The sequence below is a fragment of the Elephantulus edwardii genome, unplaced genomic scaffold (assembly GCF_000299155.1).
Source record: "Elephantulus edwardii isolate Elephantulus edwardi_28Jun2011 unplaced genomic scaffold, EleEdw1.0 scaffold00096, whole genome shotgun sequence".
In the NCBI taxonomy this organism is placed as follows: Eukaryota; Metazoa; Chordata; class Mammalia; order Macroscelidea; family Macroscelididae; genus Elephantulus; species Elephantulus edwardii.
The window spans coordinates 10,009,852-10,023,540 of NW_006399846.1; the positions used below are offsets into that span (position 1 = coordinate 10,009,852).

Below are 13,689 nucleotides of genomic sequence, written 5' to 3' on the forward strand. Positions count from 1 at the left end.
CCTCATGATTTAATTACTTATGTGCTTCCTACTAGCTGATGCTGTAACAGCTAATGCAAAGTAGAAGTGTGTGTTATTATGTTAAAAAGGTCAGTATTTCTTTGTATATTACATATAGAAAAGGTACTTGATATTTATAGAGCTTCTCATTATTTGAAAATCAGTCTTAAGTTTACATTTTTTAACCACATTTTCAAGTTATCTGTATGTTTAATGATAAACAATCTCTTCCTGTATAATTCACGGCCTAGAAAATCTACCACCAGGTCAATTATGAGTTGGTTCCAACTCGATGGTACAAAGCAACAACATGTAAGTCTAACACCGTGGCTTTCCACAACTCTTACCTATTTGACATTTGTTGACTTCAAAAACCAATAATACATTGGGATAGACTGAAATATTCAGAACAAAAGCAGTAAAAATTTAACAAAGTTCATCATGATGCCAATACAGCTTCATGTTGCATGCTGTGTGAAGTGATTACAATATCCCTAACAATATCCTATAGCCAAGCTGAAGATATGTCTTACAGAAAGTTCAACCAAGGTGCTCCTTGCAGACAAACACAGAAAGACTTCATCTCACATACTCTGAGCATGCTGTCAGGAGGGTCTTTGGAAAAGGTTATCATGGTTAGAAAGGTGAAGGGTCAATGAAAGAGAAGAAGACCTTCAACAATATAGATTGACATAGTGTGCATACAACAGGCTCAAGGACATCAGAGATGATGGCACAGGACAGGGCAGGGTTCAGGTCTTTTGTTCACAGGGACACTACAGCACCTAATAACAACAAGCTGAGCTATCTTATTAAAATATAAGGTCTTTAAAGTCAAGTGAAAGAAAGTTGGCATGTGCCTACAACATGTAGTTGGCAGGTGGTTTTATGAAATAGTATAGTCTCATAATTTGGGGGGTATTACATGAACCTAGTTGTAGATCAGTTCTAAGAATACAAGTATTTATATTTAAATTTGACTGAATATACTTAGATTTTGTTGTTTGTTGAGATGCTCAAGTGGACTCCAATACATAGCAATCCTATGAACAACAGATAAAATTTTGCCCTATCCTGCACTGCCTTCACTGTTGCAGTTACTGTGTCAATCCATCTCCATTGAGGGTCATGTTGTCCCAGCATGATGTCTTTTTTCCATAACTGGCACTTCCTGATAATATGTCCAAAGAATGGGAAGTAAAGTTTTAGCATCCTTGCCTCTAGGAAGCATCCTGGCTACACTTCCTTCAATACAGATTTGTTTGTTCTCTACACAATCTGGGATTTACCTTGGGCAAACAGTGTTCTTATGACTTTATTATGGTTGGTTATTCTAAGGAGTGAATGCTTTTTTACTATTGGTCACCTTCTAGGCCTATATGTTATTTGGCTGATTATCCAACAGGGATGAGGTCTGATCCAGGTATATATAAAAGGTGACTAAGAGTCATATTCGTGGGGTTCCACCAGCCTCTATGGGATCAGTCAAGCTGGTTTTTGTTATGTTTTCAAGTTTTGCTCTCCATTTCCCCCCCTCTGTTGGCCCCTTTACAGAGGTTAGTGGTGACAAGCAGATACCATCTGGTTCTTCTGGGCTGAGGATTGTGGAAATCGAGGTTTGCATGGTCCATCAGTCCTCTGGACTAAGTGCTTCCTCTTTGTTTTTCTGCCCTTTTTTTCCACACAGGGAGAAACTAATAGCTGTATCTTAGACGGTTGCTTACACACTTTGAAGACCCCAATCACAACACACCAAAGTAATGTATAACATGATCTTGATGGACCAAAACACCCATTTACCTTAATGTACCCAGGACTACAGTCCCCAGGAAATGTTTATTAAGACTTATACTAGCACAGTGTTGGGAATTTCCCCCTTTTGTACATGTAAAATGTATGGGAAGTCTCTGACTGAATATTGTAAAGTAATCATAGCTATAAATCTATTTTATCCTTTCTCAAACTGAAGTATTACCTACAAAGTGAAATGTTGTAAAATCATCAGAGTAGTCAGCTAAAGTCCAGGTTTCCTCTCTAAAAAGTAAATCACAGTGTCTCTATGTCCTCCTCTCTGGCTGTGCCTCCACAGACATAAATGATTTTTATTAGGTATCTTTTACAGCACAGCAACAGTTTCCAGGAAACCACAGAGCATCTATCCATTACTGCTCTCAAGGACTTCACATGTACATCTAAACTAAGATAATTACCTACTGTCTATTCACTTTTTAAAATTGAGCACATTTATTCAAATCTGGTTTTGCTAGATGCACTTCCATGAACAAATCTAAACATTATTAACAAACCAGGAAAATTTTATGTTTCTCTAGCAACGAACAACTCTATAGAAATCAGGAAGAAAAAAGAAAGATTCAGAAACTGATCAGGTCAAGATATCTACCAGACAGCATAATAATAAAAGTAAAAAAAAACAATTTAGAATAGAAATCAGAAAGACACTAAATATAAAGAAAGACAATCCCTTCCATTAATACAACAGAGCGCATAAAACTATCTACGTCAAGAAGCTGAGTAATCAGGGAAGGAAAAGAAAATGGTAAGTTACGGCCATTTAAAAGGTGATCACTTACCTCTCTCAACATATTGTTCTCCTTTTCCTTCTGTTCCAAAAGGCTTTCTAAGTGGTGGACATGCATCTCTGCCTCTGCCAGTCGTCTTGTTCTTTCATGATCTTCCTCGGTTGCCTTGGCGGAAAGTCCTTTGCTCTGCAACATCTCAAGAAGCTTCTTGATAGATTCATCCCGAGCATTTAGGGTTTGCTTCTGAGTCTCGATACGCAGCTCCATTTCCTCCAGGGTCTTTCGAAGAAGAAACAGTTCCTTGGCCTGCCGTTCGTGCTCAGCGTGTAGCCTCTGGAAGTTCTCCTCCGTCAGCTCTGCTACACAAGGTTCACCAGTCCTACTGCTGCTATCTTGCTGAAACAGCTGGTTCAGGTCCCTCTGGATCCTCAGCTCATCCTGGAGAGCCTGGATTGTCATCTGCATGTGCTACAACGAGAACAAAAGAAAGAGCCAGGTCAGCATTACTTCTCAAGTGGCAAAAGTAGGTGCACATTCTTTAAACTACTGGAGGGAGTCAGAAAGGAGTCATTCAAGTTCTCAGAACCCTGCATTCAGCAAATTAAGATTCACAATATTCTACATATGCTTTGAAAGAAAGATGAGATAATCTGTTAAATGTCAATAATTCAACTTATGTTCAACTTACAACTGGAAGCAGAATGGATGAATCCATTAATTTCAGAGCTTCTCACACTGTTGAAGAAGTGATAAAACAGCCATCCAAAATCAACACATATAATAATCAAAATTGAAAAGAAAGAGAACACAGGGGAAAGCTACAGGAATGAGAACATATTCATTTAACAATCTCACCAAAAAGTATAAAAGATTATGAAACCACCAAATTATTTTCACGTCTTGTAATCCTTAAATATTACTGATTCAATATTCCTTAATCAATCCCTATTAGATACTAGCATTTAACATATAATATTAATTAGTAGCATAGAGTAAAGAGTCCTGGTGATGTAGCAGTTAAAGAACTTAGTTGCGTGCCAAAAAGGTCAGAGGACTGATCCCCCTAGATGCTCTGACAGAGCAAGCTGAGGCCATCTGCTTCTGGATACCTGTACAGCCTCAGAAACCCTATGGGACAGTTATACTCTCTACTACAAGGTATTGTAAGAGCTGAAATTGACTCAGTGGTGGTGGAATAGAATACATACAGTGTGCACTTGAGTAAGGTCACTCAAGGATAGCACTAGTGTTCAAACCAAAGCAATCCTCTCAACCCGCAGAAAATAGGACTATTAAAGGAAATAGCTTGCCTTCAAGTTATAAGAGTGACAGAGAATTCGAGAACTTTTTATACAAGGGAAGATAGTAACTTGAGTAAGCAGTTAAATGGAGGTGCTAATACAAGTTAAACTGCTTACGAGGGCTTATCCTACGCCTATCTCCCTAATGAAGGTGTAAGAACCTTTAATCTGAATCTCTCTCACTCATTGCTGTTTGAGTCAGTTCCAACATAGCTGACCCTTCAGCAGGTTTCCAAGGCTATAAATCACACACAAAGAGAATGCTCATCTTTTCTCTCAAGGAGTACCTGTCGGACTGGGGCCACAGGGAAAATGTAGCCTTTGGTTGAGCAAAGCAAGTCTAGACTTGCTCTAATAGACTACATCACCACAGTTTAATCTTATAAATACATGAGCAAATTGGAACATATTACACAAAGAATTCCAAAAGGATGCCACATTGATAATCTTATTTTTAGAACGAAGAAACAGCAGACCAATCTTTGCATTCTAAATAAGACTTGTCAGTGCGCCAAGATAAAGAGGATACTAAATCCAAGCAGAGCATTCATCAGTTTTAGTCCCAGCTCCTACAATGACTACATAATCCTAGGTTTCTGATTCCTTGTATTTAAAATGAGATGCCTGCATTATCTTTCCACAGTTAATATATCAGAGTTGTTTCTAATACGGGTTTTTAAAAGTTACATTGTTTTTAAAAGTTAGTAGCCTGCACAACCTTTTATCTCAAAAGTGTACAAAGAAATATGCTGTGAAAAGAACTACAATCATATACATTAACAGATGATAGGTAAAGTAAGTAAGAAATGTCTGCATAATTAACACCATTGATCAATTGAAAATAAGAGTGTACTTAAAAAAAAAGAAAAACAAAACAACCATATCAGTCAGCAACTGCACAATACGACGTACGGTCAAGGCTTGAATGCAGACTCAAACGGATATTGGCACACAATGTTAATTACAGTACTATTCACAACATCCAAAGGGCAGACAGAACCCAAATATTCATCAATGAATAAAGTGGGTAAACAGAATGTGATCTGCACCTATAACAGAAAAATGGTGCTTGACCAGTGAGAGACATAAACTTTTAAAATAATATGGTCTTGAAGGATGAAGACATTATGCTTAGAGCCTTCATAATAAATCAATCACAAAATGAAAAATATTGTAAAATAATGTCATCAAAGTTTTTCAGTGACTACCTGAGTGGAACGGCCAGATTCTGTGAAGGTGTGTTTTCTGGTTTGGGGTTGAGACTAGGTTGTGGCTTTTGCTCACAACAGGGTGTGAGCTGATTGGATTTGGCCTTGAATTTAAAAAGGCTTTGGGCCTGTTTTTTTTTTCCAAATAAAACAAGCTTGGAAGCAGGAGTGGCATCCACTTCCAAAAAGCTTGCCTCTAGAAACTATGAATATCAATTAAAGAAAGTTTTATGTTCAAGACTTTCATTCATAGGGTCGCTATGGGTCGTCTACCACTCTACTGCACTTAACACCACCACCACCACCACCACCGGGGGTGGAAGAGAAGTATGAAGGTTTCTTGCTTATGGATTGAATTTTATTTTATTGTGGCTGGAAAATCTTGTTAAGAAAATATTTTCCCCATGATTGATGCAACTGCTATCAATAGTTACATATCTGCAAAAGGATTAACTGGCAAAAGTTGTGTTATGTTTACAACAATGGCAAAGAGAAAGAGAACATAAAAGAAAAGCTCCTGATGTCACTTATATACTACTGAACATCTCATGTGATATCTTGAGATTCAGGACCACAGTGTCATGGGACATACCAGTTAACTGAGTTTGTGTTCTACCCACTAATTTTCTGCACAGTGCCTGGATAGTAAAAGCTCACGAGTGGGCATTTAAGGTACAAGAGATGGAGAAGATTCACAATAGGAAGAAGAAAAAAGAAATGGTCATTAGTTTCCTCTTTTGCTGTGAGAGTAAAACTGAATTTTTCTCCAGCCACATGATTCACAGTCTCCAAAAATCTACTAGAGGGTCAGTTATGAGTTGGTTCTGACTAACAGCACATAATCATCCTCACCACCATTACGGTGAAGAATTTTGATCAAAAGAAGCAACATACAGAACAGAATTTCAAAATCTCATACACTCCAGACTTCTTGAAGCCATGGAGGCTGGATGAATCCCTGTAACTATGTCCCTGAGATATTATTTAAACCTTAATTTTTTTCTTATTAAAAAAATCAACCATTTAGCATAACTAGTTAAAATTATCCACCTTTAGCATTATACTCCTTTGAAAGGTCTAACTATATGAGATCAAACTGACAAAAGTCACATGAAATTTTACACAGGATATTTAAGGACCAATGAGTTCATGTAAATGAGAGATTAACAGATCAGAAAAGTAAGATTGGTGTGTGGTGGTGGTGGTGGTGTACTGTCGAATCAGAACTGAACCATAGCTGATCCTCCAGCAGGTTTTCAGAAGCAGTTAATCGCACAGGAGACTGCCCATCTTTCTCCCATGGAGCTGCTGGTATCCTCAAACTATATGCCTTCAGGATTGTAGTGCAGCTTCTTGCCACTAGGCCACCAGAGCTCCCTAAGATTGGTTATATAACTTGAAAATATAACCAGTGTCACTGAATGGCACATGTAGACATTGTGAAATTACTTATATTCTGCTCCATATATTGTCAACAATAAAATAAATAACATTGCAGATTTCTATTTACTGACCAAAACTTTGGTCATCATATATTGTTTTTAAATGTGAAAAAGCACTGGATTATCCCATTTCTAATTTTTAAAAGTATCTGAAGAGAAAGAAAGAATGAGAATATATAAATCTCTAAATAATCATGTTACATGTTTTCTTTATACTCTGGATTTTCAGAGTTTGTAAACTGTACAAGAGGAAACGAATATGTATGTATGTATGTATGTATGTATGTATGTACATACATATGTATGGCGAAAATCTTTGTTTTCTTGATGTTGAGCTTCAATCTATATTGAAGGCTGCAGTCTTTGACCTTCTGCAGAAAGTGCTTCAGGTCCTCCTCAGTAGCAAGCAGGGTTGTGTTGTCTGCATAAAGCAGATTGTTGATGAAGCCACATTTCTCCTCATAGAGCCCAGCATCCCGGATAATCTGTTCTGCATATAGGTTCAAAAGGCATGGAGATAAGACACATCCCTGGCATACACCCTTCCCAATTTTGAACCATGCAGTATTTCCTTGCTCAGTTCTGACAACTGTCTCCTGGTCCAAGTATAGCTTTCACATTAGCACCAGTAAGTGTTCTAGGATTCCCATTCTTCTCAGAGTCAGCCACACTTTGTTGTGATCTAGACAGTCAAAAGGATTTGCATAGTCAATGAAACACAGATAGGCATTCCTCTAGTACTCTCTGCTTTCAGCCAAGATCCAACTGGCTGACGTTAGCTATAATATCCCTAGTATCACGGCCTTTTCTAAACTCAACCTGCACTTCAGGCAGTTCTCCTTTGATGTGCTGTTCCAGTCATTTTTGGATAATCTTCAGCTTGCATGTGATATCAATGATACTGTTCGATAATTTCCATACTCTGTCAGATCACCTTTCTTTGGAATGGCAACAAATATAGATCTCTTCCAGTCAGTTGGCCAGGTGGTTGTCGTCCAGATTTCTTGGCACAAGTTGGTGAGCACGTCCAGGGCTGAGTCTGTTTGTTGAAATACGTCAATTGGTACACCATCAATTCCTGGGGCCTTGATTTTGCCAATTCTTTCAGAGCAGCTTGAACTTCTTCCTTCAGCATCATGATAGTTAGGGAAGAGATTGAGATTGTTCACAGCTTCAGTTTGATTGACTCTCCAATCAAAAATCTTGGTACCAACAGACAGGAAATTAAGAGAATTGCATTGGGAAAGACTGCTGTCAGAGACCTCTCCAAAGTACTAAAGAGTAACAAAATCAGTCTGGAGACTAATGTGTGCCTGATCCAGACCACGGTCTTTGCAATTACTTGCTAAATATCAGAAAGCTGGACAATGACTATGGATGGCAGAAGGAGAATTGATGCCTTTGAGCTGTGGTGCTGGAGAAGAATAATGAATATACTATGGACTATTAGGAGAACAAACAAGTTCAACTTGGAGAGGGTGAAGCCAAGCTGCTCCTTAGAATCAAGGATTCTGAAGCTTTGTCTGACATATTTTGGACAAGCCGCAAGGAGGGATCAGTCTTTGGAGAGGGACATCATGCTTGGGAGGGTTAAGGGACAGCATAGGAGAGGAAGACCCTTGATGAGAAGGAATGATTCAGTGACTGGGGTAATGATAGGTGTGTCAAAGACAGTAAGATTGACACAGGATAGAGAAGAGTTTAGAACTGTTGTGCATAGGGTTGCTATGAGTCGCAGGTGACTTGAAGGCACATAACAACAAAATGTATGTATAGAAAATAAAAATACAATGAAAATTTATAATAGAAATTATTACTTCTTTTTGTAAAAAAGAAAAACTAGAATGGTTGAGGGACAAGTTTATACAAAGACGTTTTTACTATGTTTTATTCTCAAATACTTCATTAACAACTTTATTCAGATACACTCTAAACCTGCAAAAGCTAGAACATACACACACACCCCTGACAGAGAAGGAAAACTCAAACATTTTCCACTGAAACTGAAAGAGAAGTAGTTAATACTGCTCTCTTTTAAATAAAAGGAAACTTATGAGACGTAGAAAAATAAGAAAATTCCAAGTTCAATTCCTCACAGGTTACATCATAAATTCACATACCACATAGTTCACACATTTTAAGAGTTGTTGAGGTTAGGTGCCACTGAATCGAGTACAGCTCATAGTGACCCTATGAACAACAGAAGCTTGTCCTATCCTGTGTCATCCTCACAATCTCTGACACACTCAGGCCCATTGCTACAGTCATTATGTCAATTCACCTGGTTGAAAGTCTTCCTCTCCATCACCATCCCTCCACCTTCCGAAGCATGATGTCCTTCTTCAGGAGAAACCTCATTAGCAATGATAACCCTGGTGCCATGGCCCCTTTCAAATCCAGCTTGAATGTCTGGCAGTTCTCTGTCTATATACTGTTCTGGTCGTTTTTGAATGATCCTCAGCAACATTTGGCTTACATGTGATATTTACGATAGTGTTCAATAATTTCCATATTCTGCTGGATCACCTTTCTTGGGAATCGGAATATACATGGATCTCTTCCAGTCAGTTGGCCAATCAGGTGTCCTACAAATTTCTTGGCACAGACTGCTGTGCACATCCAGGACTGTATCTGTCATTTGAAACATTTCAGTTGGTATCCCACCAATCCCACCAACTCTAGGCTCCCTAATTTTTGCCAGTGCCTTTATTTAAATAGTGCAACTCAAGAATTCACAAATGTGCATCACTATGGAATTCTAGAACATTTTCATCATTCACAGGCATTAGCATCACTTTCTCCTTCCTCCATAAACACCCTCTTGAATTTAAAACCTTATGAATGTACTAGTTATTAAAAAAAGAAATTAAAACCATTTTTATGACAGAATTTCACTTCATGAATATGTAATAATTTATACATAATGACTGATAAACTGATTGCCTGAATAATACAGTTATATAGTAAACTACTGACTGAAATTTGAACTAGCAATTTGAATCTACCCAGGGTTATGTACGGAGAGGGGCGGGAAGAGGCATGGTGGGATGTGTCTTTGTAATTTGCTTTTGAAAAGTCATAGTCCTGAAAATTCTATGGACAACAGTTTCATCCTGCAACTCACAGGATCTCCATGAGTCAGAATAGATACAATTGCTCTGGTTTGAGATTTTGGTTTAAATGAAAAACAGGTTGGTTTTCATTTTTGTAAATGACACCCTCACGTGTACATCTTTACATACATGGTATTTTCATGGGAATAAATTCCCAGAGATTTGATAGCTAGATCAGAAGGCATGCAGAATTAGAATTTTGCTAGATATTATAAATCATCACTACAATGGTATATAAGTCTAAGCTTTTAACAAACAATGTTGTTGCTGTTGTTAGGGGCAGTCAAGTTCATTAGGACTCACAGTGATCATATGAACAACAGGTCTGAACCCTTTCCTATCTTGTGCCATCTTCACAACTTCTGACTCACTTGGCCTATTGTTAGTCATTGTGTCAATCCACCCAGTTGAGGGTCTTCCTTTCTCTCACCATCCCTCCACCTTCCCAAGCTTAATGCCCTTCTCCAATGAATCTCTTCTTGAAACATGCCCCACATACGTGAGACAAAACTTTATCATCTTTTCTCCAAGGAACATTCTCACTGCACCTTCTCCAAGACATATCCTTTTGTTCTTTTGGTAGTACTCTTCTCTAACACCCAGTTTAAAGGCATCAATTATTCTTCTGTCATCCTTATTCATTTTCCAGCTCTCAGATGCAGGGCAAGTGATTGAAAAGACCAGGGCTTCAGTCAGGTGTACTTTAGTCTTTAAATTCACATCATTGCTCTCAATAATTTGGAGAGGCCCCTGATTGCAGATTTTTCCAGAGCTTATGTCTCCTGATCACCTGACTGCTGGTATCAAGTATATTGATTGGGGATCCAAGTAAGATGAAGTCCTAACAATGTTTGGGATTAGACACGTTCCCATATTCTTACAAATTAAATAATGTTTTCTTTCTTTTTTAATCTTCACCTAATGTGTGAAGGTGAGATGTCATTTTTATTTTCTTTTGTATTTCTTTGCATACAAGTGAGACTGTATAGCTATTCCCATCTTTACTGGTACTGTATATTTCCTCTTTTGTTATTCATTTGTTCCTGTTCGTTCCCATTTTATCAGAATGCTTAACATTTTTCTAATCCATTTTTAAATGTGGAAAATACCTTTTTGTCTGCTATGCATGTTCTAAATATTGTTTATAAGTCTGTAAAGATCCTTAATGCTTATGGTGGATGAGAATCCCCAACAAGATCAACTAACCCAGTGACTTGCTGGCAATGGGCAAAAGCATATCTGAGATCATGAGGGCGACACAGAACAGGGCAGGGTGCAAGCCTGTTGTTCACAAGGTCGCTATGTGTCATAGTGAATTCAAATTAATCTAACAATGGTGACTTTTTTTTTAACACGATTATTAGGTGCTGTTATTTTGGAGAGTTTGGTGTTTTGTATTTTTTTTTAAAAAAATCTTTTTACTTTACATATATAATACTGAAACCAAAAACTATAAAGTGTACGTAAATCTTCAAACTACTAACATACATGACTTTCTTATCAAGATAAATGTACTATTACTGAGTACTTTATTATCGCTGCTCTATGTTCCCGTGACCTCAAGGGGATATTCAAATATCACAATTCAGACATCAGATATTCAGAAATCACAAGATAGGAGATTACCATCTTTCTCCTTTGGAGCAGCTGGTGGATTCGAATCACTTTGGGTTGGCAGCACAGTTCCTTACCACTAAACCACTAGATTTCCCTATCAAATTCCTTATTAAATGCATTTAATTATTATCAGCCTTGCCTTTAAAGATTCTCTATAGTTGGCTGGAGTTCAAGATCCTCCACTTAAAAGATTATCAAAATGCAAATTTTGTGAAATCTATAACTAATTGTAGATTTTTTTCTTTTTTAAAAAAACAAAACACCCAAACAAAAAACCACCCAACCATACACTCTTTGATTGTATCCCAAGGAGAAATCTCCAAAGTTAAATTCAACAAAGAAATAGATTTCTAGACTCAGCTATTACCAACTTGTCCAACTGAAGAGTAACAGATATTGACTACAGTTAATAATCTCACAGATACTTAGAATCTATGACTATACCAAGTATACAACACTATTTTAGCAAAGAAAAAAAACACAATTAATAATGTGTATTTCTTCTGCTCTGCCAGCTTTCATTTTACTATGGTATACAACCAAACCAATAATGTTCCTGTTAATCTAGATGGCTACAAAGCTATTTTTCTCCAATGAAATATGAACCAATATTTCTTCCTTAGGCTACATTCAAGCTGCTCTTTTTACTAAAAGAATGCCTGCCAACTTCCCTAGGGGAAGAAAGAAGTAGGCTAGAAGCCAGGCTACTCTTTCATGAACATATTTAAACACAAGAGAAAATAAGTTTATTGCCACATTAATGATGATCAACCAAAAACAGGCAGACTGAATTTAGTAGAAAGATCCAAGTTTTGTATCAGGAAAATGTCTATTTGTGAAGTCTGCTCATGATACTTTCCAAACAGGTATCACACTTCTCACATCACACATTTTATCCTAAGAGGCACTAGTCTCCTTCTATGTACTCACTTAGCTTAATCTGGAAAGGCTAGAAAACTAGCTGTCTAAAATCTACTACAAAAGTTGTACTATATTTATATTGAGCCTCATCTCAACGAAAAGGTATTATGATATTACTCATAACAATAACAAAAACTCTTAAATATACAATAAGTACTGTGACTTTTATTAGGAAAATAAGTCACAGTTCTAGTGATAATGAAACAAAGAGGATGGATCATAACAACCCTTCACATAAATTTCATAATTTTACATAAATTTCAGAATCTCTTTAAAGTAATAATTCAACGAAATAGACTATCATCTTCAAGCAAAAGATATGTTATTCAATTTCCCTTGATTTCTAAAATGATGGAACTATGTAGTTTACAGTAATTTCAATTAAACAGAGTATCAAAAAAATATGAAAATGTCATGATTTCACACACTACAGCCAAAGAGAAGCAATGCACCATTTAAGATAAAGACAATAGAAAAGAACTCCAGTACCAATTACAAATGATAAATTACCATCAATTTATCTCAGAAATCTGTGTATACATTTAGTAAACTTTATTAATTATGTTAAAGAGCTTATAATAATTCTTTCTAAAGCCTCTTACGTCAAGTTTTGGGCTCCTCTGGCTCTTTCACACTCTGCTCTGTGTTGCACTTACCAGAATGGTCTGTAATTTATTCATTTCTCTCTGATGTCTATAAATTTTCTAGGACTGGAACATTTATCATTCCTTCTCAGGCCATATATAAAAAGAAAAGATCGGCAGAAACAAATTTTGAGAAACTATGTTGACAGTAAAGGACAAGAGGACAACAGACTGAATTCAAGAATTTGGAAAAGTCATGTCTCTGCCTTAAAAAATAACTCCATCAATTACTATTATTAACAACCAATTATTAACAAGTCAATGCAAATCATTCTCTCAAAACCAAACTGGCCAAAATATAAAATATAACAGATACTCTTTATCAGAATATTAAATACATATTTTAGGGGATTTGTCCTATAAAAAAGGGAATAATTTTTAAATACTTAAGTGAAAGTTGACAATTATAAATGACCAATTAACTTCAATGATTGACTACCCTCTTACTGTATACTGCCTTTTCATTCATTCAACTTACCCATTTAAAATTTTTACTCGCCCCTCCCTCCATTATCATCTTGTTAATCATCAAAGAATGATTCTGTGTGTAAAACTTTTTTTGGCTTTTTATAACAATAGTCTTATACCATAATTGTCTTCTTTTGACTGACTTATATCACTCAACATAATTTGTTCTAAATTCATGTTACATGGTATTTTACTAATTTTATCCTTTTTAGTGATGATACTCCACTGTATGACTGAACCACTGTTCTTTAGCCTTTCATCCACTGATAGGTATTTGTTGTTTGTTGTTGTTATGTGCCATCGAGTCACTTGCGACTCATAGCGACCCTATGTACAACAACCCTAAACTCTGCTCTGTCCTGGGCCAATCGCACTGTCTCTTGACAAACCCATCCCAATTACCCCAGTCACTGAATCAATCCACCTCATAGAGGG

At 36.8% G+C, this 13,689-nt stretch overlaps 1 protein-coding gene across 6 annotated transcripts in view; it reads right to left on the minus strand.

The window, feature by feature from the left end:
• Nucleotides 1-13,689, minus strand: part of ERC1 (ELKS/RAB6-interacting/CAST family member 1) — a 536,554-nt gene that overhangs the window by 441,351 nt on the left and 81,514 nt on the right. For all 6 annotated transcript variants that reach the window (XM_006891318.1, XM_006891319.1, XM_006891317.1 and 3 more), the window contains exon 2: nt 2,592-3,008. In XM_006891318.1, coding sequence (XP_006891380.1) covers nt 2,592-3,008 — 417 coding nt within the window. The remainder of the gene's footprint in view (nt 1-2,591; nt 3,009-13,689) is intronic.